Here is a 25,867-nt window from a genome sequence, read left to right on the forward strand (position 1 = left end):
GTACCCCTCTACCCCTAACTATGGAAGGAAGAATAACCCGAGGGTAAACGTGGAGGTGTGTATTCCATCGCGAGTGCGGTGGGGAGCCACGGTCGCCATGCCTCCGGCACGGAAACGAGGAGAGATAGCGGCGATCTTCTCTTCTTCCTCTTCTTCCTCCACTTCCACCACCACCTCCACCACCACCACCTCCTCCTCACTATGCTGGAAGGTTATGAGAAGAGAGAGAAAGAGAAACTACGTTACCCTGAGGCTAACCAACGAGACGATGCGCTCTGCAATGCCTCGGGCAACACCATACCGTGTTCTTCTCTTTCTCTTTCTCTTTCTCTTTCTCTTCCTTTTCTTCTCCTCTCCTCTCCTCTCCACTCCTTTTAAACCTTCTTTTTCTATCTCCTTTCCAACCTGACCTGTGGCTATTCTTCCTCACCCCCAACCCATCTTTCCTTTCCGTTACCCACGCTCTTTCTTCCTTACCCATTTCTCCTCCTCCACTTCTTCTTCTTCTTCTTCTTCTTCTTCTGTTTCTGTTTCTTCTTATTCTTTTTATTTTCCTCTTTCTTCCTCTCGTTCGTTCAATTCTCGAACGAACAACCCCCGTTGATCCTCTAATAATTCAACCGCCAAGATTTTTTCTAGTGTTCTATGATTTTCCATACAATTTCTTATTTGTTTAACACTAGATTTTGACGAATGTTTTATTGTTCGTTAGTTTTTAATGATTTACAAATATTTGTTTGAATGAAGGTAGTTCAGTAGAGGGAAGGAATATAATATTTAAGTTTTACACATATAATGACATTTTTAATGAGTCAAATTGGCACAGTTCGTAAATCTAGTGTTAACAATTTTCATGAAAATTTGAGATACATTTCGAAACATGCAGGATATTTTTTCTTTTATCGAATCAAATTAATATTTTTTATAACTTCAGTCATAAACAGTCGTTTGATTATTTTATTTCGTAATAATTAATCTTATCAGATTTTTCTAAAAATAATATACGACTGTAACCATGAAAACATAAGATCGTCCTTGTCCTTGTCAAAATTCCCCTCCTTTACTTCGATCCGATTGGACAATCAATTACAAACGAGTCAACGTTTTATTACGACAATTGCAATGGCCCGGAAACGAGGTCAATTGAATTTACCGTTATATGCAATGAATTATATAAATTATTGTACTAGCATCGCGATGGTATTCTAATTGATCGATATAATTTATAACAACGATCTCTCTTGCAGATCGTATTTTATGTAACTACAGATTTAAATTGTCAATTTCATTCTAACAGAATTTGTCTATTATATTTTTTATCTTTTTATTTTTCTTAACAAAAAGTTCGATAAAAACATTCGTTACTCTCGTGTTCTCAATAAAATTCAAACATATTATTTACACATTCGAATAATTTTATTTATCATTATCCTATTAAATAAAAACACTAAATAAAAGAAACACATTCGTTACTCGTATTATCAATAAAATTCAAACATATTATTTACACATTCGAATAATTTTATTTATCATTATCCTATTAAATAAAAACACTAAATAAAAGAAACACATTCGTTACTCGTATTATCAATAAAATTCAAACATATTATTTACACATTCGAATAATTTTATTTATTATTATCCTATTTTCGTTGGTTTTTTTTTTTAGAATAAAAAAATTTCGATGAAAGAAACACATTCGTTACTCGTATTCTCAATAATTATTCAAATTAATCATTTACATTCTAATAATTTTGGTCTCAAAATTATGTTTTCCTTCTTATTTTCATCTATTCTTTTTTCTTCCACGGTTTTTAAATATTTTCTCGAAAGAAATTTCGATAAGACACATTTGTTATTCGCGTTGTTCCCGGCCACTCTTCTTACCTCCGGCTAAATATCCTATCCTCTTTCAAGAGACGTGTGCGCGCGCGCGCGCGTGCGCACTCTAGTGCGCTTACTTAGAGGGAGTAACGATGCCCTAAGGCTTCCCTCGTGCGTTGCGGCTTCGTAACGATAAGCAACCAAATGAAATATTAATGAAGTACCACCGGCACACGGCGACCGTTTTTCGCTAACGTTTCACCACCGATTACGTTCCTGAATATCACGGAAGTCATCGACGATCAATCCGGTAATTCCATTCGACGCGTGCCGAATAAATCTCATGGGGGGGAGGTAGTGGGGGGAGTACGGAATTATTCGACAACAACACCAACAACAAAGAACAAGAAAAATACTAAACTGTTATTTCGCACGACCTAAGGAATCCCCATAAAAATCAAAAGTATTTTATTGTTCTTTATTATTCTCCTTTTAATTTTTTTTTTACCAACACTTTCTCGCACGTATTCTCACGTATTTCCATCTTTTAACATTTTTCTCTAGAATCAATGTTATACTATTTTATTTATTTACGAACGAATCACTCATTTGTATTCTATGCAATATTATGTACATTTATAATATAATTGAATATTGAATTAGGAAAAATATGATCGATAGAAATTCGTTCAATAATATACAGATATATGTAGATACGTTTTACATTCGATTATGATTAAATCGAATTGTATTATCTTAATGAAACAAATCTCGTAAACGTTTCGTGTTTCTATGCTCGTTACGAAATAGATTGTGTTAGTTGAATCTTAAATAGTTAAGAAAACGTAGTAACATACTTGTAGTGAAATCGAAAACAACGAAAAATTATTGTTAGATAACAGGTTAACCGATTATATTGAAGTTTTCAGTTTTTTAATGTTCATCAGTTTACTTTCTTCATTTTGAGAATACTTAGATTTTATTTATAACATATAATCAACTCGTATAAATATTTTATTTAGTAGAGTTACTCATCGGACCACTGCCAAGAAAAATGCTTAATTTTATATTTGCTTTATTTCCTAATATTATAATATTAATAATAATAATAATAATAATAAGAAAGTATACTCGTCATCGTTCGATTTTGAAATTAAGACAAATTTCTTACAGAAACAAATTTGACAGTTAACTGAAACTATTTTTGTTTATTTCTTTTGAAAAATAAAAATTTACGACATAAACAGTTTGTATAAATAAATAAATATCTATGTATGTGTAAAAGAAGCATACTACTTCTCTGACTCATTCGCGAAACCAAGATAAATTGTTGTTATATGTATGAGCCAAGTAACTTATACCAGTTCTCCCTCTTTCCCTCTCTCCCTCTCTCCCTCTCTCTCGGTGTAATAATTATGTGCGCCAATAAATTGATTCATTAAAGAGGACTAAGTAATGACCGCATGTTGTCCAAGCTTATCGTGTTTCTCTTGCGAAGCGACGACAAGCGAAATATAATTTTCTCTACTTCGACGATATCCACCAAGTGTCATGCCCTCGAGGAACGTTCACGCGTGTTCTGAAACCCTACCAGCTCAGGAAAAACTTCGAAAGTAGACTTATAGTTTAGTTCTATGTGTTAAGAAGAATCCGATAACTGTACATTTGTATTATTTTACAAAAATATTATTTAAACTGTCAACTATATTTCAAGCTCACGATTGAAATAAAATCAAACGATTGATTTCATTAATTCGATATCGAAAATTATTCGAATTTACATTTGTCTATATTTGCCCTTCTTTTTTAACAAAATAATATATCATATCCTAAATACAATTTAATTTAGATATTTTGATTTGATTGATAAGTTAAGTAATTCAATTTACATGTGAATGAGAGAGATAAAAAGTAAAAATTAAATTCCAAATAGTATTTTTTTTTGAGGGGGGGTTAACTAGAGTCGAGATTAATTATGGTTCTTCAAACTCGTTCGAAAATTAACTTTGAAAGAAGATAAGCGTTTAACAAAACAATTTTCACGAAAGATTGTATGAAAATGACGCGTGCATCTATACGACGAGGATTCGTGTCAAGTTTGCTCACGCTAAAAATACGTTTGACCCGAGGCAATTTAATAATTATTATTAGTTACTTGTAAACGAAAAAGAAAAAAGAAAAAAGAAAATAAATAGAGAGAGAGAGAGAGAAAGGGACAAGGAAAAAATATGTAAGAAAAAGAAAGATAACGAATTATCCGTACTTGGTATAACGCTAAAATATTCTATCCATTACAAGAATATACTTCCTGCGTATCTTTTACCATTGTTAGCATACTTTCCTCGTTATTTTTGTCCTCGTTGATGTTAAACTAATATTACAAACTATTATATATATATATATATATAAATATATGTATTCAAAACCGATGAACTTTAGAATCCTACAACATCTTTTAATTACATCTAATTAGTAAAAAAAAAACAAAATAAAAATTACTCATACACTTACTGCAATTTCACGTTAGATGTATTAACCGTAATGAAACATTGAATATATCTTTGATCTAGAAAAAATTATCTAAAATTCATTAAATACCAATAATCACCTATAATAAATCATTATAATTATAATCCATAAATATTTACATAATATTTACGTGTCCCCCTAACCCCTCGATTATTCTCATGGTAAATCACATGAAAAATAAATCGTTATAATAAAAATATATAAATAGAACATATTTACGTGTATCCCCCCCCTAATCCCCCTCGATTATTCTCACAGTAAATCACATCATTGTGAGTATTGTCTGGAGTCAAAAAAAAAAAAAAAAGAGACAAAAGAAAATTATTTGGATTTTTAAATTCTTTTTTAAATAAACCAAAAGAAGAATGCAATAAGAAAAAGAGAGAGATAGAAAAGTAGAGGCGCGAGTCGCGAAACTATACTAACCGTGGGCACACATAACCTTCGTCGTGCATAGTCATCTCGCTCGATCTTCACGATCTTCACGAGTCGCCTAAGGACTTGCCTGCCTATAAGCAGACTTTGGCCGAAGGAAGGAAGAAAGAAAGAAAGAGATAGAAAGAGGAGGAAGGGGGAAGTAAGGGGAAAGAGAAGAGGTGGGGAAGAGAGGGAGAGAGAGAGAGAGAGAGAGAGAGCCGGAAGGACGAACCCGACTCTAACAACGTTTCCGTTTCTATCTTTCTCTTTCTCTTTCTTTCCTTTTCTTTCTTTCTGATACTAACTCACCCCTCCTGACTCTCCCCCCCACCACTACTCCCCTCACCACCACCTTCGCAACCACCTCCTCATCCTCCTCCTCTTCTTCTTCTTCTTCTTCTTCTTCTTCATCTTTATCCTCCGAAAGTAAAAGAAGGAGGAGCCTTTGTTCATCGCACATTTAATTCTCGTGCACGCGTACGAACTAAACATCAAAAGTCAACTCTATTTTATCTAATAAAAATTGAAACTAACTTTTGTGTGTGTCAACATTAATTACAGGTATAACGTATTAGAATTTAATCAGAGAAGTATATTTATTATATTATACGTTTAAAAAAAAATGAAAATCATATTTTAATCAAATGTCGCGAGATGACTTAGCTAAACTTGTATATTATAATAAATAACAGTTACAAATGATTTCTATCGTTTAAACCGTTATCCAAAACTCGTTGTAAATATAATTTATCGTAATTTTTCAAAATTGTTTGATAAGTTCGTTTTTAAACTAATCTTATAAAAGAAAGTGCATCATTTCTAGAAGGTTTCGTTTAATATAATGACGTTGAAGTATCTTAACGTTGTTTAAACGTATCTAACATCTTATGGCAATACCTAACGCTATATATCTGATAATTATTAAGCATGACTTAGAGATTAATATTAGTTGTAGCAACAACCTCTTCTTCAAACTGTTCCTATCTCTCTCTCACTTTCTCTTGCTCAATTAAAAAAAAAAACACATTGAAATACGAGTTATGGGGATTATCACGCGAACCAATCACAATGACATAATTAATCGTTGCTAAAGAGAATCATTTCGAGTGAAAATATGTAATATTATACGATAAGATTATTAAAATATAAATTTCTCTGTCAACCAAGTTTCTGGTAGAATAAAAAATTATTTTGTTGGAATGGAAAACGTAATAGGTAGACTTTCTCTCTCTCTCTCTCTCTCCGGTTCCTGCTCACCTTCCTTCAGCCCTCTCGAACGGGGGTGTCCCATAAAAAAGTACCTCTCGCACGAGCGAACGAGGAGGCCAAGAGAATTTACGGCGGCGGCTTAAGAATGACGGCTTGCACTTTAGCTGAAGGCAATACTACACGTTGGTAACTCCTCCGGTACTCCGGTACGAACGATCTTCGCACCGCGAAATGTCTTTCGTGCTTTCTAATTACGCGAATCTTTTGTTCTGTCTTGTTCCCTTAACCCTTTAGGGTAAGACACTTGAAATTACGCATAAGTTTCAGATTTTCAAACGATATTCTATCGTTATCTATAACGAATCACGTTATTTTACAACATTCATTTAAATAAACAATTAGATTATATATTCGAAAATTTTCAGACAAATGTACAATTATCTTAACACGAAAAAAACGAATCTAATTTTGATTATTATAAAATGATCAAATCTTTATATTATAATTATCCCATAAAATGATGAAATAAAATCATCGAAATAACGAACGAACTTTAAGCGGAAGAGAAATAAAAGAAAAATAAGTATGAGTATAAGAAGCGTGACTAGAAGCAAGTATGATAGATCTCATGGAAAACGGGAGTGGGGGAAGAAAAAAAGGGCTGCTCGTTCTGCACCCGCGGGTGCTCGTTTTTGATTTTTCTCTCTGAAGGCACCACCACGTACCACTCGAGGCAGTTAATAAGCATTACCTACTACGAGTATGGACTCGATCGTATGAGAATGAGAAAGACAAAGAGAGTCAAGATCAAGAGAAAAAAACAAAACAAAAGAAAAGAAAAGAAAAGGAAGGAAAGAAGGAAAGAAGGAAGGAAGGAAGAAGGGAAGAACTGGGGGGCCCTAAAGCACGTCCCACGGCCACCTATGGGAGCCGCCTGTTTTTCTCAAGGAACGTTCCTCAACCTTACGTAAGTACCAGAATGGGAGACAAAGACAAGAAGAAGAAGAAGAAGAAGAAAGGAAAAGGAAGAGAGTAGGTGGAGGGTGGAGGGGGGAGGGGGCGGGAGAAGGAGGAGAGGAAAGAGAAAAAAGGGGGGCATCGAGGACGAAGAAAAAGGACCTCGGGGTCCGTCTGGGATCTTCTCAAAATGATTCACAGCCTCCGGTAATTTACATTCGCTTGCGTGGGTGATCGTCGTTTCTGGGGGGCCCGCCGGCCATATTCTCCTCTTCGTCGACTACCATCGAAAAGGTTAAACATACACCCACCAGAGGTCACATAAGCGGCCAAGAGAAAGACCGTTCGTTCGTTGGTTCGTTCGTTCGTTCGTTTGTACGTTCATTCCTCTGATCTCTCTCTCTCTCTCTTTCTCTTTCTCTCACACATACATACACATACATAGACATTCTCTCTTAACCATTCTCTCCTTTATTTTTCTCTCTTTTCCATCTCCCTATCTCTGTCTTTCTTTTCTTCTTTGTAACTCGCGAGTACGCTTACGCCTACACACCAAGAAGATATCACGGACATGCTCACCCATCTATTCACCCTTCGATAGATCCAATATACCAACACAAAAGAATCATTGGAGTTCCTTTTCCATGATAAAAATCCTTTTTCGATGTTTCCTCTATTTTTACATTAATCCTCTCGATTACCTCTTCTCTTTGAAAATGACATTACATTGTCATCACAATTGCCATTTTCTAATAATAATACGACAAATGTCTGTAGATTTTAACGCGTTTCTTTTTCGTACAACATTAACGAATTAATTATATTCGAAAAACTTATCTCAATCGTATAATAATTTAATATTATGACATCAAAATCTATATACAGATCGATAATCCAAAAGATTTAACACCCCTCCCTCGTCCCCTTAAGATAAATAAACTTAATAACATTAACCATAAATCATTATATCAACCCAAGGAATTCGTAAACGCTGTCGTCAAAGATGATTATTGGTCAATGCCAAAAAACTCTCAAAAGCTGATTCTTCGGGGGGATAACTTTTTATCCGCGATGATCGCTCGGGAATGAGATAAAGAAAGAGATAAAAAGTTAGAGATAAAGAGAAAGAGAGAGAGAGAGAGAGAGAAAGTGAAAAAAGATAAGAGAAAGGGATCGGAGGTGGGCAGCCAACGTTCTCGCCTTGAGCAAGAGACCCGTTTCAAAGACACGTTGAGCAAAACCAAGGGAGGAGAATGAGGAGGAGGAGGAAGAGGTGGGGGTCCGGGGCTAGGGCTAGGGGACTGGGACGAGGACGAGGAAGGAGAAGGGGCTCAGGGGGAGGGCTTCTCCCTAAAATATGTGAACCCACGGGCTACACTCGGACTCTTCGCGTTACATCCTGCTGAACGCTCCGAGCGTATACTCGTCCGTTATGCCGGCAGTCTGTATATCGTATGATACAAAAACATGACATTATTTTCTTCTTTCTTTTTCTCTCTGTTTCTCCTTCTCTCTCTCTCTCTCTCTCTCTCTTTCTGTCTCTCTCTTTTTCTGTATCCCTCAGTACCTCCCACTCTAACGACTCATCTCGTTCGCTACTCCCTACCTTTCTTACTCAACCCCCCTTTTCTTGTCCTCCTGAGTTCTTCCATATGTAGAAGAAGCATCATGCTTTTGAATTACGACCGATTATTATGCTTCTCCGAGAACATCTTCCGTTTTTTTTGTCTTCCTTTTTTTTGTCATTTTTCTCTCTCCTTTCTCTTTCTAGAAGTTGTAACGCGGATTACACCTTCATTCGGTTTCATGAATGAAAGAATAGGATAGAACAAAGGGAAAAACACTCGGGGTAATAAATCATGTATATACGAATGGAGGGAAAATAAGAGAGGTGGTTGTGTATAATGGATTCCGAAATATATAACTGTTCGCAGTTGTTTGTTAGCTATGAAATTGGAAGGATTGAGAGAGGTTATTGTAATAATGGAATCGAACGATTAAATCGATTATTATCGGAATGACAATTGGTATACTCGTACCTAATCTAAACAATAGAATAATATTATATTGAAGTTTTACATTTAACGAATCATTCATTTGTGATAAGGTATATAATTAATATATTATATAATATTGAAAATAAAATGTATTCGAACGGTGTAAAAAATTTTCTAACAGAGTGTAAGACAGTAGTCCTATTGTAGAAAATCCAACGGTACCCATAGAGAAATACCGGTCCCTAAAAGAAAATATCGGAAACGAATGGCTACGATGATAGCCATGGTAGGCATTGGTTGGTAGGTAGGTATCCGAATGTCGTTGGTTGTTTCTAACTGGAAGCACGTACATACGCGGATCGTGTCGCTTTGTCCCTGACAAAGTTTATGTATGCGAGCAGCAGAATCGTCCAGTGGGTTTAGAAGTGCTCCAGGCTATCTGAAACGATGTTGTTGGCCATGGCCGTTTTGCCAGGGGGCATCTCGAATAGGACAGAACGAGGCTGGCAGGCAGGCAGGCAGGCTGCTTGGTTGCTTCCCTTTATATCTCGACCCTCACGTTCTGCCCTATTATGCCTAATACTTGATTCTTTTTAACATATTTACGTTTAGTTCGTCCTCCAAAAATCATATTGAATTATCATTCTGATAATAATCTTAAATATTATAAAAATATGCATACACGCGTGACGTTTAATTTAATTTGAAGATTACTTAATAATTATCTAATGTAGACAAAAACTTGACTCATCTGCTCATAATACCGGTGTACCTACTATCTATCGTAGGTAGATGGGTATATAAGAAGGGTGACTTCAGTATTACAAAAGCTGTGGAGGGGGCCGAAACGCCCCAAGCTGGCAAAGCTCTCGCAAGAAGCTTGTGGGATGAGAGTTGAAGAGGAGGTCAGAAGAGGAACGAAAAAAAGCCCGTTGGCGATGCTCTCGTGATCGTTGCTTGTATTGGTGGATATAGCGTTAGCCTCACTCACCCAATGTTACTCTGGTGGCGCTCGAGAGAGCGCGAATACTCGAAACCGACGACCAAGTCGCAGTCTCATCGAAGCCGCGGTCGTGCGCGGCTTGATGAACTAGTTCTGCGTATATCTATAAACGAAAGAATACACACGTGAACGTCGAGACCACGTGGGTTGGTGGGTGGGTGGGTGAAATTGTTCGATGAGTCCTACGACACCGATACGAAATGGACAACACGTTTTTCTATATCTTTGAATAAAACTCGAGAAGAGAGTTGAGGATAAGTGTTGAGTTTCCCCCTTTATTTTTTTTCTTTCATCGTCTCATTCGAGGAGTAACCCGACTGACCATTCCAAAATAGTGGACATCAGAACAACCGTCAACCTGGAGTCCACGTGCCAGAAACGGTGAGTCCGAACATTGCTAACTTCAATCATTTGCAATCGTACGAATTGTTTCTGTTTCCTCGATTGCTCCACTTCTTCTTCTTCTTCTTCTTCTTCTTCTTCTGTTACGTTTCAAATCGATAATATTCGTACTCGAAAGTAATTCACTTTACAAAATATACATCTAATGGTTTTCGGAAGATTGTTTTTCTTTTTTATCGAGGTAAGACTTTCACTTGTAAGCACAGTTGTATTAAATTCAATGGAAACGGAAATTAAGCATATAAGTAGGTATACGATACGAGCATATACCTACCTGTTTGGTGTCTTAAAAGTAAGACAACATCTATATGCAAAGGATATTCACGCCAACTTTCTGATTCCATCGCGTGACGCCGATTCCATGGTTAAACACAGCAATGCGCCGAACGTGTAACACGTTCTCAAATGCATAACACGTACTTCGTGTTACGTACAACTTTTCCTACCTACGATCCATTGTTCGATATCTTTTCTATCATAATTTCAAATTTACATGGACATTTTCTACGCTCATTATCAATGCCATTCTCGAATATCGTCTATCATCTCGGATCTATCTATCTGATTTAAAGAACAAAAAATTACCTTTCGAATATCATTAGAAATCTATCGCTATAAATAATACCTTTACCATCCGATAGACGAGTATCGTACACAATAAAATTCAAAAATGAAACGACATGACAATACGTTACCTCAACAAAAAAAAAAAGAAATTATTAATAACAAAACAAACGATATGAAAAATTAACTAAATGTAATAATCAAATGTTCGAATAACGATCGAATATAAAAGCACGTACTAACAGTCCTATTTCGATGATAAATGCAATACGATATCAGCAACTTTGAAAAAAAGCTATTGGACTGTAACGTATAGTACAAGAGTATGTATAAATGTATCCCTTTATGTACGTGAATATTTGCGAGCATGCATCTCTATATGCATTTTCATATACATTCAAATTTATCTCTACGCGTGTGTATGTGTGTGTGTGTGTGTGTGTGTGTCAGAGCACGCTCGCGGCGCAAAAGAGGGTCGGTGAGCCTCGGTTCTCGCATTTCAGAACGGATGTGGGCTCTGTGGAAATTGTGCTGGGGTAGTAAAAGGAAGGACTGTATACGGGGGTGAGAGAGGGGTTGTTCGCGCGCGCACAGGTTGGAAGGAACGCGGGGGTTGGAAAGGGGGCCGAAGGCATGGCCCCGAGCGCAGACGCGTTCTGCAGTTGCCGTAATTAGAACCGAACGCTTGGAGCATTTAGCCCTGGGCTGACGAGTCTCCCGCGGACTCGAAATTATTCACGAAGCCGCGCCACCAACGGCGAAATTTTCTCGTAAATATTTTCTTCTCTTTCTTTCTCGAAAAAGAGATAGATAGATAGATAGGTAGATAGAAAGATATAAAAAGAATGCTATCGTTCCTGATGGCTGACTTCATAAGTCGTTAACGTATATTATATAATGGTCGTTCGTTCGTTGTACTTGTCTCTATCGAAAATATCAAACAACAAAAATACACGTACCAGAAAAAAAAGAACCTAAAGAATCCCTTTTTTATCTTCTTTTTCTACCATTGATACGTTACGAATATTTTTTTAAAGATATCATCGCGAAATAGTATCGCGACACCATAAATGCGCACGTTAAATGATATTTTATATATTCATGATTGAGAGAAAGAGAGTTACATGTGTATTTCGATATATTATAAATTTATCGAACTATTTAAAAAATTTCCAAGACGAGATAATTCATTCGAATCGAAATATTTGAATAATTTTATTTGGTCTTTCAATCGTTCTCGATTGTATTGATTTCAATTAAACGAAGATGAATCAAAAAATCGATGGATAAAAGTTACGTTTTACAAAAGGAAGGAAACAATTTGATATCTAATCTAATCGACATTTGTTTCGAGATTTGTCCGAGCTAAAATATATTCGCATCTATAATATAGCTGCAACTCGCGGTGCATGAAATTCCAATCAGGCTTAAAACCGCGCGACGTGTCTCGGTCAGAGTTTCCGTCTCGTAGGGTAAGTAGGTGAGAGTAAGTGGTGGGAATAAGCGAGGATGAAATGGAGCAAGACACGCATTCGCGCGTATCGGGAGTGCCTCCTTGCTCTGGTCTCAAGATATATACGTGGGCAGGTACGTATGTACCTAATCTAAACTAGCAGGTACATATATATACCTGGGGGCCATGGACCGTAATAAAGAAAGGCTAAAAAGTTCAAACAGAAAATGAAACAAAACTACAAAATAATTTTAAATTTTTTTCCCCTCTCCTCCACCACCTCCTCCCTCCTCCCACCCATTGCAACTGGGACACGTAAGAGATGGCCTAAACAAGAAATTACAAAGTAAATCTAAACAAATGTTACGATGTTACTTCGAACATTTTCATTCGATTTTTGTCAATCAAATTAATAGAATATTTTCCTTAATTTTCATTATTAATCGAAACTTTTTCCTCCCGATTATTCGAAGGTAGAACGTTTAAAAATCAATATGTATTATTCGGAATGTCTTTAACGTTAAATAAGAAGTATCGTCGAATAGGATTATTTTATGAAAGCGCACGATTTGCATCGGTCGTCGTAAGAGGAGAAACTCGATTTGAGTTAACCGGTGAAAAGGCCAAAGGAACTCTCTAACACCGCATGGGGCGGATGCGGAAATCATTGTCGGTTGTAATTAACTAGGATTCTTAATAACTTGAACGGTGGACGTGATGGAAGGAAGGAAGATAGTTGGAGGTATCTTCGTCTCTTTGGATTTGATCGATGAGACAACTGACGAGATAGATCATCCGTGAGATTTGATTATGTTCCAATCAAATGAAATCCAATTTCTAAATTCTGAAATAAGAAAAAGTCTTTCTTCTAACAAATACAAACACTAGCGATGTTGTCGAGTTTGAATGTAACGTTCAAGTATCATCTGAACATCCAATTGCTGTACCATAGCAATAAACGTCTAAATATATATATATATATATATTTTTTTTTTCTTATCGAGAAAATATTTAGAAAACTGGACACGAAGAAATATATATATATATAAAGATATGGCGCGTGCTCGTGCGCGCACAAACTGGAGGCCGTTCACCGTCAAGAATGAAGAAAACGAACGCGCACGCGGACTCTTCTTTTGCGTTTCCTCCACCTCCTTCATCTCGCGTGTGCCATTATGCCGCAAGTATACATATATGCATATACATATATACATATATATATATACATATTTTTCTTCTATTTTTTCCCTTGCATGACCACAGATATACCCTTAGCTCGTACACTCATACACACACACATACACATGCACACACATTTCCATTACTTCTGACATTATTTTGTTTCTCGTTTCTCTAGTACCCCTTTTACGACTGGATCGACATACGATTCTCTCTCTTACTCTCTCTTTCTCTCTCGTGGATTTTCTTCTTCCATTCTCTCTCTCTTTCTTTCTCTTTCAAACGAACGAAGGAACGAAGGAACGAACGAACGACCGACCACGATCGGCTGAAGAATGTAATGTAATGCCTTGTGGCATAAAGTATGCGCGCCATCATTTTTCAGTTATCTCACTTGCGGATAGTCTCGTTTAATACAAAAAAATACACTCTTAAGTATTTACCCGACAAAAATAATATTAAATTTCATCTGACGTCGTTGTGCGATACAACATCTATGAAAACAAAAATACTATTATACTATTACTCAGAGAAGGGGATGGTGTAGGGTGGGGAGGTTTGAAGTAGTTTGTATTTCGTTAGAAAGTCTCGCTCATATAAACCCGTATCTTTTAAATACCCTAATGTTAGATGATTTGAAATGAAGTGAAATATTAATGATCCTTTAAGATCATTCATATTTCAAATTTGAAAATATATAACCGTGCTCGTTAAATCAACTACTAATTACCATATTTAACGTTAAATGTATATTTTCAACTGGATTATTATAGCAGTTTCTTTTTTTATCCAATTTAATCTTTAACAACACAACATTAATATTTTTAAATGCCAATTATTACGCCTCCTCTACTTTGATTATTTAATTCTTCTTTTTTTTTTGGCGTTTTATCTCTCGCAGTTCCGGTTGAAACACGTGTCATTATACGCCCACGTTTCTAGTAATAATACGCGTGTTGTATTTGTATGCGTGCGTATGTGCGCGTGTGTGTGTATGCATGCACAATACCTTTGACAGTTACACATCTCGATGCCTACTAAAACGCATATCCGCCTTCCGCGAACGCATACTACTACTACTACTACTACTACTACTTACTCGTGTGTTTGCCCGAGTGAATTTATTTCCCTCTGACGATGAAAGACCATCACTAGAAAACTAAACAAAACAAAACAATCCGGATCAATCAACGCGTCTTTCTTCCACGCCCTCGACCGAGACCGACCTACTGTCGATATTTCTTAACGAGTTATTCCCCATCTATCTATGCAGGCTATCGCGGAAGTTCTTCTTCTTCTTCTTCTTATTTTTATTTGTCTACTTTTATTTTTTATACTTGAGAAACCTGAACGAAAATTTACGTGACGTTAAACGTATAACATATATATATACATTTGTGATACACGTAAACGTATACAATATCAAACCAAAGATTACATTTTCGTTTAAATGATTATTCTTATTATTTTATTTTTATATAATATTTCCTTATATTTATCCGATGAATATTTTATTTTTGTTAATAAATATCGTAAATATTTGATAGAGAATAAATGGTTGATTAAATTGGTGCACGATAAAAAAATGATTAAAGGTTTGATTTTAGTTTAGAAAAGTATTTTTAAATTGTTAAACGTTACTTTTTGTATTTTGTTGTTTTGTTGTTTCTCTAACGTAGATATAATTCTCTTTAATACGATGTTATTTACGTTACACATAAATTTCAGGACTAAATGTATTGCGAAAAGCCAAGAGGAGTGTTACACGATAATGACGCAACGGAAAGGACAATAAAACGTTTTAGTAATAGTCTAAACTGATGGTGTCTATGCCGCAAGCTAATCCAAAACGATACGTTCCTAGCTAGATATCCTGGTATTTGCATCGTCGATTGTACCGTTGTAGGTAAATGCATAAACGAGTTGTTGCAATTACTAATCGATCATCATAATGTGACGGTCTTGTCGAGCATAGTATCTTTCATTATTCACAATTACGATCGTTTACTAAACGATAATTCCTTATTCGTGTATATATAATAAATATGTATATATAAATAAAATGAAATATATTTTCTACGATTAATTATTCTCATTTAATAATATAATTATCTTCTTTTTTTTTTTTTTAATTTTATATTTTATTTTATCGTCATTGTTCGTTCACGATGTAGTCTAGTTTTTTTTTTATTTGGCGCAAGCGCTTTGATTCTCTCTTCTTAACCGTTGAAGCCGGTTCCGTTCAGTTGAACGCAAGTTAAATATTGTTTCTCTGCTAATTGGCTTATTAATATATATGAAAATTATGTGTTAATGTTCGACCCGGGTAGAAAGGTAACGTTGGAATGGGTGAACCATGCTATTGTGCCCGACCAAAAGCAATATAACAGTTAAAATCAACGCTGTCGTCGCTTGACCGAACGATACCTGACCACTTGGAATCGATAAACGAAATTCTCTCTCGGTAAATTGATAATATTTTATTTCTCTTACATGTAAATACACGTGTTACACGTAAATCGGCACTGTTACGACTAACATATTTCTCTACTACTTTACTTTATACGATTGTAAACATTTCTCGAAATTTTCTTTCCGTCCCATTTTCCAAACATTGTTTCGCATCTAACCGTTCACGTATTACACATCTTTTCAAATTTCCAATCGACTTACATATCGAATCACTTTCCACGAGTTTTTAAACGTTAATATTTACTTCCAATCGATATTTAAACGTTCCTAATTATTTTTTAAATAACATATAAGAAAAATATTCGACGTTATCTAAAACAGTTTCTCAACTTATCGCTCATACGTTTTAGTTTGAATGATTTTTCATAATTATCAACCTGTTCATCTTTTCTTTTCTTTTCTTTTCCCTGATTGCAGACGGAAATGTGAGGCCGACGGGAAGGAGGCGAAGGCCGAGCTAACGGCGCAACGCAGTATGTTCCCTAGCGCACAAATTAAGATGAGGCAAGTATAAAGAAATAAATTATATAAAAAAAGAAAAAAGAATAAAAAACAAAATTACAATCTCTCTCTCTCTCTCTCTCTCTCTCTCTATTACCACGAGTCATACACCGTGTAAATTATTATCGACATAATTGCGGTTAGAATTTTAATGAGTTACTACGTTCTGTTATTATAAAGAAATCTATAAAATATATACGTCTGAACGTGAGCCCTAAAAGAAAACGTTAGAAAAATGTTTGTAAAGATATTTTCCAAAGTTCAACGACAATAAAAAAAATTAAAAAAAAGTGTTCCTTTAATTAGATTGCTGTCGCCAAGCAGTTCGCCGGCCACGTCGCCCACAATGTCGAATTCCTCGTCACCGACACCACCGACTCCAGTTACCCCGGTTTACAATCAGAAGATGACGGGTATACCGTGTGTAGCAGCAGCTTCGAGGTATACGGCACCGGTTCACATTGACGTCGGTGGCACGATATATACATCCTCCCTTGAAACTCTAACCAAGTAAGTCAACATCTCCGAGGATACTAAATATATAACAATTGTGTGATCTATGTGTCATCTAGGAAACGGGTTAATAACTATCAATCTATCAAATATATCAACAAAAAATTACAGGCTGTTATATATCGAGTTAACGTGTTCAAACATAAAAATAATCCTATAATAATAATATAATTAATAATATATCCTCTAATAATATATCCTATATCAATTAAACAATATTAAACGCAATTCTATCCCCTCTATAATATCCAAAATTCTAAGCTCAAATTTTTCAAACGTATTGATCAAATTTACGTGTCAGATATTTCTAATGAAATGAAACCGTTATAAAAAAAAAAAAAAAGCATTATAATTTATCTTATTATTTTCATCGTTTCAACGTGAAAGAGACGATTATAGTTAAATTCCCGATAAAAATATAATCTCGATCTATCTTTGAAAACAACAATTCGCGATCGTAAAATCGTAAAACGAAACTCGTACATAATATTACTCCGTGTAACCAACTCGCACGAATCGTGTGTAAGGACAAGACGTCGAAAGCGGAGCAAGCAATCCAACCGATGTGAGTCGATCGTTTAGCCTTTTCCCATAGCGCGAGAGGATCTGACCCGGGATCGGGTCCGGTCGAAGTACGGTCGAGGCACGCTCGGTGTGTTCCCCTCTTTGGTGGGTCGAAGAAATCGCCCGAGGTAATCACGGCGTTTCGTTCTCCGCCCTTGGTACCGGCCGCGGCTTTTCCTCCTCTCCCCAACCCCCTCACCTTCCCCCTTTACCTTCTTCTTATTCTTTTTCTTCTTCTTCTTTGACTTCGACTGTTAAACATCTCTTTTTTGACGCGACTCTCTCTCTTTCACTGTATGCGTGTGTGTGTGTGTGTGTATGTGTGTGTGAATGTGTGTCTCTTACATTTCGCGTGCGTCCACTTTCTCAATAATAATTCTTCATAGACTAATCCTGACCAATCTTACATTCTGACCTATCGATCTGAGTACTAGCATACACGATATACGATATGTACGAACTACCCTACGTGTAACTACTGCATATACGTACGTGCCTTGCTACCGGGCTGACAACAGCCAACACCTTGACATTGAACATTTTCCTATTATCCGAACGGGTGCTTCCAACGGGAGATCAATCGGCACGGATATACTTTTATGAATAAGGGATATATTATATCTACGTGCATAGTCGAAAGGGGGCAAGGAGGGGGGAGGGGGAAACCCATCGGAAGAATTTCTCGAACGTTGGTAAGATATAGTTGGGGGAAATAAAATAAAATAAAATAATAAAAAAAAGAAAAAAAAAAAAAAAACTAGTACGTATCGCACGATAGAATATCTTTCGTTTCTGTCTTTTTCAACAAAGTCAGATTGCCCGTAGGCTTCACGAGGCCATCGTTATTATATGTTATCGCCGTGGAAGGTATGGGAACCGGCTCGAGGAGGCACACTAGGTACTACATCGGCATTTCCCCTCCCCCTCCGCCCCCCATTCGCCTCCCCCCTCCATCTTCTCTTCACCAACCCGTATACCATAACGCACCCGGTTGTGCTTCAACACGAGCACCACCGTCTCAGTCCTATCTTCTTCTTATTCTTCTTTTTTTCTTTCTTCCTTTCTTTCTTTCTTTCTTTCGTTCGTTCGTTCGCTCGTTCGTTCAACGCCGATTCGCGGATCTCTTAACGCGTTCCTCGAGTTTCCTCAACTCGTTTTTTTCCAGCACCGGCATACTCGTCTATTATATGCTAAATTACGTCGACCTTCAATCGCGCGCACACACGAAACAGAGAATCGAGAATCGAGAATCGATGTTACATCGTAAATAATACGAGTCAACGATTATCTTACTTAAAAACTTAAAAGATGAAGAGAGAGAGAGAGTATGTATATATATATATGAAATAATTGATTTTCAGGTACCCAGAATCGAGGCTGGCCAAATTATTCAATGGTAGTATACCTATTGTTCTGGACTCCTTAAAGCAACATTATTTTATCGACAGGGATGGTAGTATGTTTCGACACATACTGAATTTTATGCGAAATTCACGATTATTGATACCTGACAACTTTGCCGATTTGGATTTATTGCTCGAGGAGGCGCGATACTTCGACATTGCACGTAAGTCGACAAAATATTATTACAAGATATTATTACTTAAATCTCCGTAAGACCTATACTAATTATTCTTTGATTTTTTCTTTAGCAATGTGCAAGCAATTGGAACAGATAAAAAAGGAACGAATAAAGAATGGCATTACGAATTTATCATCGACGACAGGCTCGGCTTGTTCAACGGCAACCTCAACAGCCTCGGCAGCGTCCACTATGACAACAACGACATCCTCGTCGCCTAAACAAGGCTCGGGAAGACAAATTGGCATGCGCGGTAAAGGAAGTTCGAGTTGTTCCCTCGAGTGTACGGGTTGTTCGAGTTGCGTGTCGCCGTGCGATCACGAGGCCGAAAAATTTCGCGGTACCGAGGGTAACCGCAGTTACGAATGCGTTGCCCTACACGTCAATCCTGATCTCGGTGAAAGAATAATGCTCTCGGGTGGTCACACACTTCTCGATGAAGTATTTCCCGAGGCTATGCAAGCTGTGATTAACGCACGTTCTGGCATTGCCTGGCATCAACAGGACACCCGTCATGTCATCAGGTTTCCACTGAATGGCTTTTGCAAACTCAACTCCGTTCAAGCTATTACCCGACTACTCAACGCAGGATTTCGTATTGTTGCCAGCAGTGGTGGTGGTGGTGAAGGTCAACAATTTTCGGAGTACCTATTCGTCAGACAAGCTGTTAATACCTGACGGAAAACGATCCACTTTTATCCCATCATCGTTTTATCGATTTTCGCGATTTATGTCGTCTCTAATATGGAATACGTGAGTGAACCGAACCATCGAGATTCAAACAACTTTTTTCATAACCAATTATCTACAAAGCTAAATCTATTTTTGCTTAGCGATTGGAACGATCGATTTAATGACGTTAAAAACCATTCGATGATTTATTAAATATCGGTACCCTTGTCTCTTTCCTGATTTTGACTTCAAAACAAATGACCAAATTCAACAACCCGAACGAGGAAAAAAGATATTTTGCGTCTAGAGTCTTTACGTGAAATGAACGTAATTAATGTTAGCTTTAAAGGAATATTATATATAAAAGAGAAGACAAAAATAAGAAAAGAAAAAGAATATGAAGGAGTGGAAGAACACCATGTCAGCATTCGTCCAAGGATAAATATTTTATTCGATATTGCTCTTTTTAAAAAAAAAAAAGACTCTGTACTTAAAGATAAGTAGCGTATCTTTATAAATGCAGACCCGTCTTTCAAATTTGTTATTATATAATAAGATGTACTTATATGTATTTATATGCCATATTAATTATTGTAAATAACGCGAATAAACTATCGTTCGTCTATATATACACACACGCACATACGAATTGTTACGTATGCGACGAATGTTATTTAAAAAAAGAAAAAAAAAGAAATCTTTTTGATTTTTTCTAAAAAAAAAAAAAGAAATATTACTTTTCAGAATGACCCACGTAACTCGATACCAAAAAAAAATAATACGCACGTCACGTGTATCCGCGTTGAAAAATTGGCAAATAACATTTTTCAACTTGCTTATTACTATTTTAACGGACAATAAAAAGATCGAATATAACTTATTAAAACGTTGGGTTGATAAAAAGAAGAAAAAAAACGTGAAAGATGCGCCGCCGATCGCGTAACCTCCAGAACGAGGAATAAAGCGTAGGAGAAGATCGTAGCCACGGGCCCCGTTTCCATGGTAACCATGAACTCAATATCCGCGCCGCCCACAGGCACAACTAGCCCCAGGCTGTCATCCCTCGAACCAGTCCCGCTTCTGCCGTCGTCGAGTTCGCCGATCTCTCCCTTGCAACCCACCTTTGCCTCTTCTCTTCTCTTCCTGCCTACCTCCCTACCCCCTGGCCCCCTACCACCCTTTCCTATCTCCTACCCATCCTCACTTTCTCCCCCCCCCTCTATCTTCTTCCTCGTCTTGATTATATCCCATTTCTAGATCGCCGCAGGGACTACTCTCGTACACCGGGTCCTCCGATACACGACACGAGGTGAAGTAGCCTTTGGCATCAACGTAGAGAAGATGGCTTTGAAATTCTGGAATTTCTCGTGATTTTAGTATATGGATAATCTAATTGTTTTATGCGAATCTCTCTCTCTCTCTCTCTCTCTATCTATCTATCTTTATTTCTTTCTTTCTTTCTTTCAATCAACCTTTTAGAAAAATGTTAGATCTTTTTTTTCGTTGTCATTGTTGTTTGCTGTTGTATTATAAAATAATTAGGATAATAAAAGAATCCTTTGTATTTCGTTATCGCCGTTACAGTGAGATAAATAATATGAAATATTATCATTAAGTATTCTATTCTTAAATATAATTAGAAGAATTATGAGATATAATAATTAAATTCCTGTTAACAGTAGTGATCATGAAACGACCCTACCATTAATCTTTGAACTTTTATTTATGCACTCATCATCTTCTTCTTTACCGAACGAGCAATGCTCTTTAGAGACGTTTGTTCATAATTATACCATTGTTCGGATTTCTTTCTTCTTTCTCGTTTTGATTGCTTTTTGTTACCGAGCATCGCGACTTCCTCGTTAATATATCATCAGCTATTACTAAGCCACCCGGTCTTCACTGTCATATATCTTCATTAATCATCGAATTAGAATCTATTCATAAAAAGTTTGCTTGAGGTATTAATTTCGGATAAAAGGGATCCCTCTCCTTTCTACAGTTGGATAAGAGAGGAATACAAAAAGGAGAGATTACAAATACAAGGAAAGTTGGGTTGTAGTTAGGAGATAAGGGTAAGGACTTGTATTTCTCGGTTTGAGAATAAAAGAAATACAAGAGCTGGAGCGCAAAAAAATTGGCATAGAACTTCAAGAATTAAAAAAAAATGAATATATGCATTTATATATATATAATTGCTAGCTATTTGCTAATTCGAAATCCATAATTGTTAACTCTTTTAATTAATTATTTAATTAGTTATTGATAATTGAAAATGTGAAAACGTCATGAGTGGGAGATTTTACTCTAACCTGACCATCAATGGACGATAGTAGATACTTAATGCGATGACGGTACAATGCTATAAAAGAATGCAATATTCTTTGATAGTATATGATAATATATATAGTATAGTTATATTGTAAAAGAAATTGAAACAATTATATTTAATTTTTAATGTATAAACATGTGTGTGCCTTCAGAAATGCATTTATAAATATATTTTAAAATGAAGCAATTTAAGACACTCAAATAAAAAAGAATCCAGAAGGTTTGATGATAAATCCAACGATGATCACCTGTAACATAAAGAAAACTATATTAATCATACAATCGAGTGATACAATAGCCTGAAATATAAGTGGTCCAATTCCTAGATGCACTTTTCAATTGAATCCTTTATTTACTTTTTATCAAATCTCTAATTACCGTTGCAATAAAATTAAATTTAAACGCGTGTGATTTTACATTTATATAAAATAAATAAAAATAAAAAAAGAAATAGGAAAAATAAGAATACTAAGTTACTAAAAAGAATAATATCTATTAATTATTATAAAATACTTTTAAACTGCATTATATAGAAAAGAAAAATTGCAAATTTAATAAAATACGATCACAATAAAAAATTTTAAAGACGAAACAAGAAAGAGAAATTACTGTAATATTTACCGAACGTTATTTAAGCTTCAAAATTTAATAATAGAAAAATTTTAATATTTCTGACTCTAACTAAACACATATGCATCTTTTGGATGATATGGCACACAGATTTGATGTGCCAAGGAGATGAAATGGTCCATCATCTCCAATTACAATTACAAATTAATGACGAGCAAGAAAATGATATAATGAAATATAAAATATGACTAAAGAGCTATTTTCGAAAAGTTCGAACTTGATGTTGAACCTTTGAAAATAACTCAATAGTCTATGTAGTTGCCCTCTTCAGCCACAATTAAGTGGGAGCCTCTTCGGCATTAGCCTCTTCGGCATTTAGCCTCTTCTTTCTTCATTCCCTGAAAACTGCATTGGACATTTTTTACGAGCGAGAGAGATAAGATCTTTCATACTACTTTTGCAAATTAACTTGCATTATGTTACAATTCTAATTCTCAATTATTAAAAAATTAATTTTCATTTTCTGTTCAATAGTAAAGCCTGTAAACTATCAATGAACTTAAAGTTCATTGACATATACACGAGCACAATTAAACGAATGTCCAAGCAGACAATTATCGATGACCTAATAACACGTCGCACTTTTAATGTCAAAAAAAAAAATAGAATGGAAATAAATAAAGCAATAAATGTTATGCATTTTCTTGCAATTTTTTCATTCAATTTATTCTTTATACTGAATTACATCAAATATTTCAAATACTAAATCGCGATAGTGCGAAATGTTAGTTATAATATTTAAAACTAAGTATCAAATTCATCAAAGTATTTGCGAATTTGTTCGACTCTATCTCGTTCGAGATAGAATCGAAATAGAAATGAATCTTTCAAATCGTTGCAAATTCCTTTGAATCTCATGATACATAATAAAAATTACAGAAGAGTTACAAAATAAATTTACAAAGGAAGCATAATAGAATGAATAAAAAAAAAAATTTTTGTAATAATTCTGTATAAACCAGGAGGCGGAATTTCCACTCCGGAGTGAAAGCAAGCCTAGTGCCTATCCTGGATCCTACCTACTTAAAATTAAAGTTTTCACATTCGCTCAGAGAAATATGCTACCTGCCTGCAATTTACCCATATTTAAAAAGAGCAAATATACATACATACCCACCCACTCACTCCACGATTCTCTCACATATCACCAGGGTGCAAAAACCTAAACTAGAGAGCATGCCCCGGGGCACCTCCGACACCCTAGTTCAAACGCGTGTTTTCTAAACTTATGGGAGTACGTACCAATGCTGTAATCGACTGCCAAGGCTAATGATTATTGCATAAAAGACTAAGACAAAAATACTGGTACATACTAGCATATATTGCATACTAGTTATATACGAGTATATCATAGTTTCCACAAATAAATGCGGTAACTCTACTATGCAAAACGATTGTTAAAAAAAAAAAATTTCGTATCGTACGCGTGACTCTACAAGTTATTTTTATTCAATAACTTTAAAAAATAATAAGCGTGGTATTACGTGTCGCGAAACGATGTACAATGCACACACCTAAACGCACACACAGGTGCAACGTACACCGTGCAATCACTAGCACAATGACAGCCGCCAATAAGGGAAAAACTTAAAACTAAACCTATACTAACTGTTTCTCACCTATACGAGTAGCACCTGGGCACACGCATAAATGAGAACGCAGAAAGTATAGGGGGGAGAAACGGGGGATTAGTATATTAGAAGCTGAAAATCCTGATCTAAAAAATATGATTAAAAACACATATATACATAAGACATAAATACATTTTTATAGAAATTTATCTAAGCGGCTAAGGACTCTACAATTTATTTAATAAATAATTACTTTGAATATCTTTTAATATATTTCAATATATTTAAAAACCTCGGACGACTCCTTTCATTAAGTTGGCTGTTCTAATAAAAGAACTGGGCTTTGAGCCACCACTTAACTGCTAGAATCTATCCGTCGCGAATGAGTTTGTCTTCTTGCTCATTTATTTATAATATAGAAGTATCGATATATTAAAATTAATCGCGATTAAATAAACTAAGTACGAAGCAATGCATGTAAGACATTTATTACATGCTTTTCTGGACGAAAACGAGTAAATTAATGCTCGGTTTCGTCACTACTAACCACGAACAAAACATTTAATAAAAAAGAAAGTGCATAATTGATTGGACTGTTAATTAAATGAATTTAACCGATGAGACAAGAAAACCTATCCTGAACTAATAAAACATGCAATACAATACAATACAATATAATATATAGTTTTCATGAGTAACTCCTAGAAGGGAACTACTCATGTGCTCGTCACTAATTTATTTAAATAATTACAACCAGTAACTCGTGCCGATTAGGACCTTTCATCTTCGACATGATTGAGCACCGGAGGTACTTTAAATTTTAACTCACGGCATAAGAAGTTCTACGATGGCTCCAAAACACTCCTACTTCGAAGCAAGTATTGTAGAATGCGAGTATCGAAGGTCCATCGAAGATCCATCGAAGATCCATCGAAGATCCATCGAAGATCCATCGAAGATCCATCGAAGATCCATCGAAGATCCATCGAAGATCCATCGAAGAATTCATCCCACATCTTTGATAAGGTAGAAAGTCCGTCGTCATATCTGTAAAATAAAATAGAACAAAATGATAAGTTATATGTAATATGATCTAAAATCATAGCAAACAAAAACGAATGAAATGTTAATAAAAATGAATACTTACAATGCATTTCAATGGGATGAAGCTCAATGGCATCATGGTGATGCATCTCGCGTGAATCTAATAACGCGGTATAAACGAAAATAAGAAACTAGATGAGTTTCTTATCGCGAAACCGAAATTTTATTACACGGCGAACAACACTGATTCTAATTCGCGTTTGATTTTAATTTGTTTTACGCCCGATCACTGATTCTACACAATTAATTCAAAGACTGCTTTGCACACAGTCAATGCAAGTAGAAAAATCTTCATTGATGCACTGAATCTAATGCGCGAACAGTCTGTGCGACTGTTTAAAGATAAAAATATAACTTTACTCGAACAAACTCTAATGCAATTACTGCTTTGGT

At 35.7% G+C, this 25,867-nt stretch overlaps 1 protein-coding gene across 4 annotated transcripts; it reads left to right on the top strand.

Moving 5' to 3' along the window:
* Positions 1 to 9,984: 9,984 nt before the first annotated feature.
* Positions 9,985 to 20,471, top strand: LOC122525888 (BTB/POZ domain-containing protein KCTD1). Of its 4 annotated transcripts, XM_043648915.1 has the most exons (7): positions 9,985 to 10,317; positions 15,263 to 15,440; positions 15,865 to 15,998; positions 16,424 to 16,510; positions 16,814 to 17,017; positions 18,946 to 19,151; positions 19,237 to 20,471. In XM_043648915.1, the coding sequence occupies exons 4-7, from the start codon at positions 16,482 to 16,484 to the stop codon at positions 19,842 to 19,844; spliced, it is 1,047 nt and encodes a 348-aa protein (XP_043504850.1). In that variant the 5' UTR covers positions 9,985 to 10,317; positions 15,263 to 15,440; positions 15,865 to 15,998; positions 16,424 to 16,481; the 3' UTR covers positions 19,845 to 20,471. The 4 variants fall into 4 exon arrangements, with proteins under 4 accessions (XP_043504850.1, XP_043504851.1, XP_043504849.1 ...); XM_043648916.1 differs by lacking the exon at positions 15,865 to 15,998; XM_043648914.1 differs by lacking the exons at positions 15,263 to 15,440; positions 15,865 to 15,998.
* The last annotated feature ends 5,396 nt before the right edge of the window (positions 20,472 to 25,867 follow it).

The sequence above is a fragment of the Polistes fuscatus genome, unplaced genomic scaffold (assembly GCF_010416935.1).
Source record: "Polistes fuscatus isolate 324 unplaced genomic scaffold, CU_Pfus_HIC Scaffold10, whole genome shotgun sequence".
NCBI lineage: Eukaryota > Metazoa > Arthropoda > Insecta > Hymenoptera > Vespidae > Polistes > Polistes fuscatus.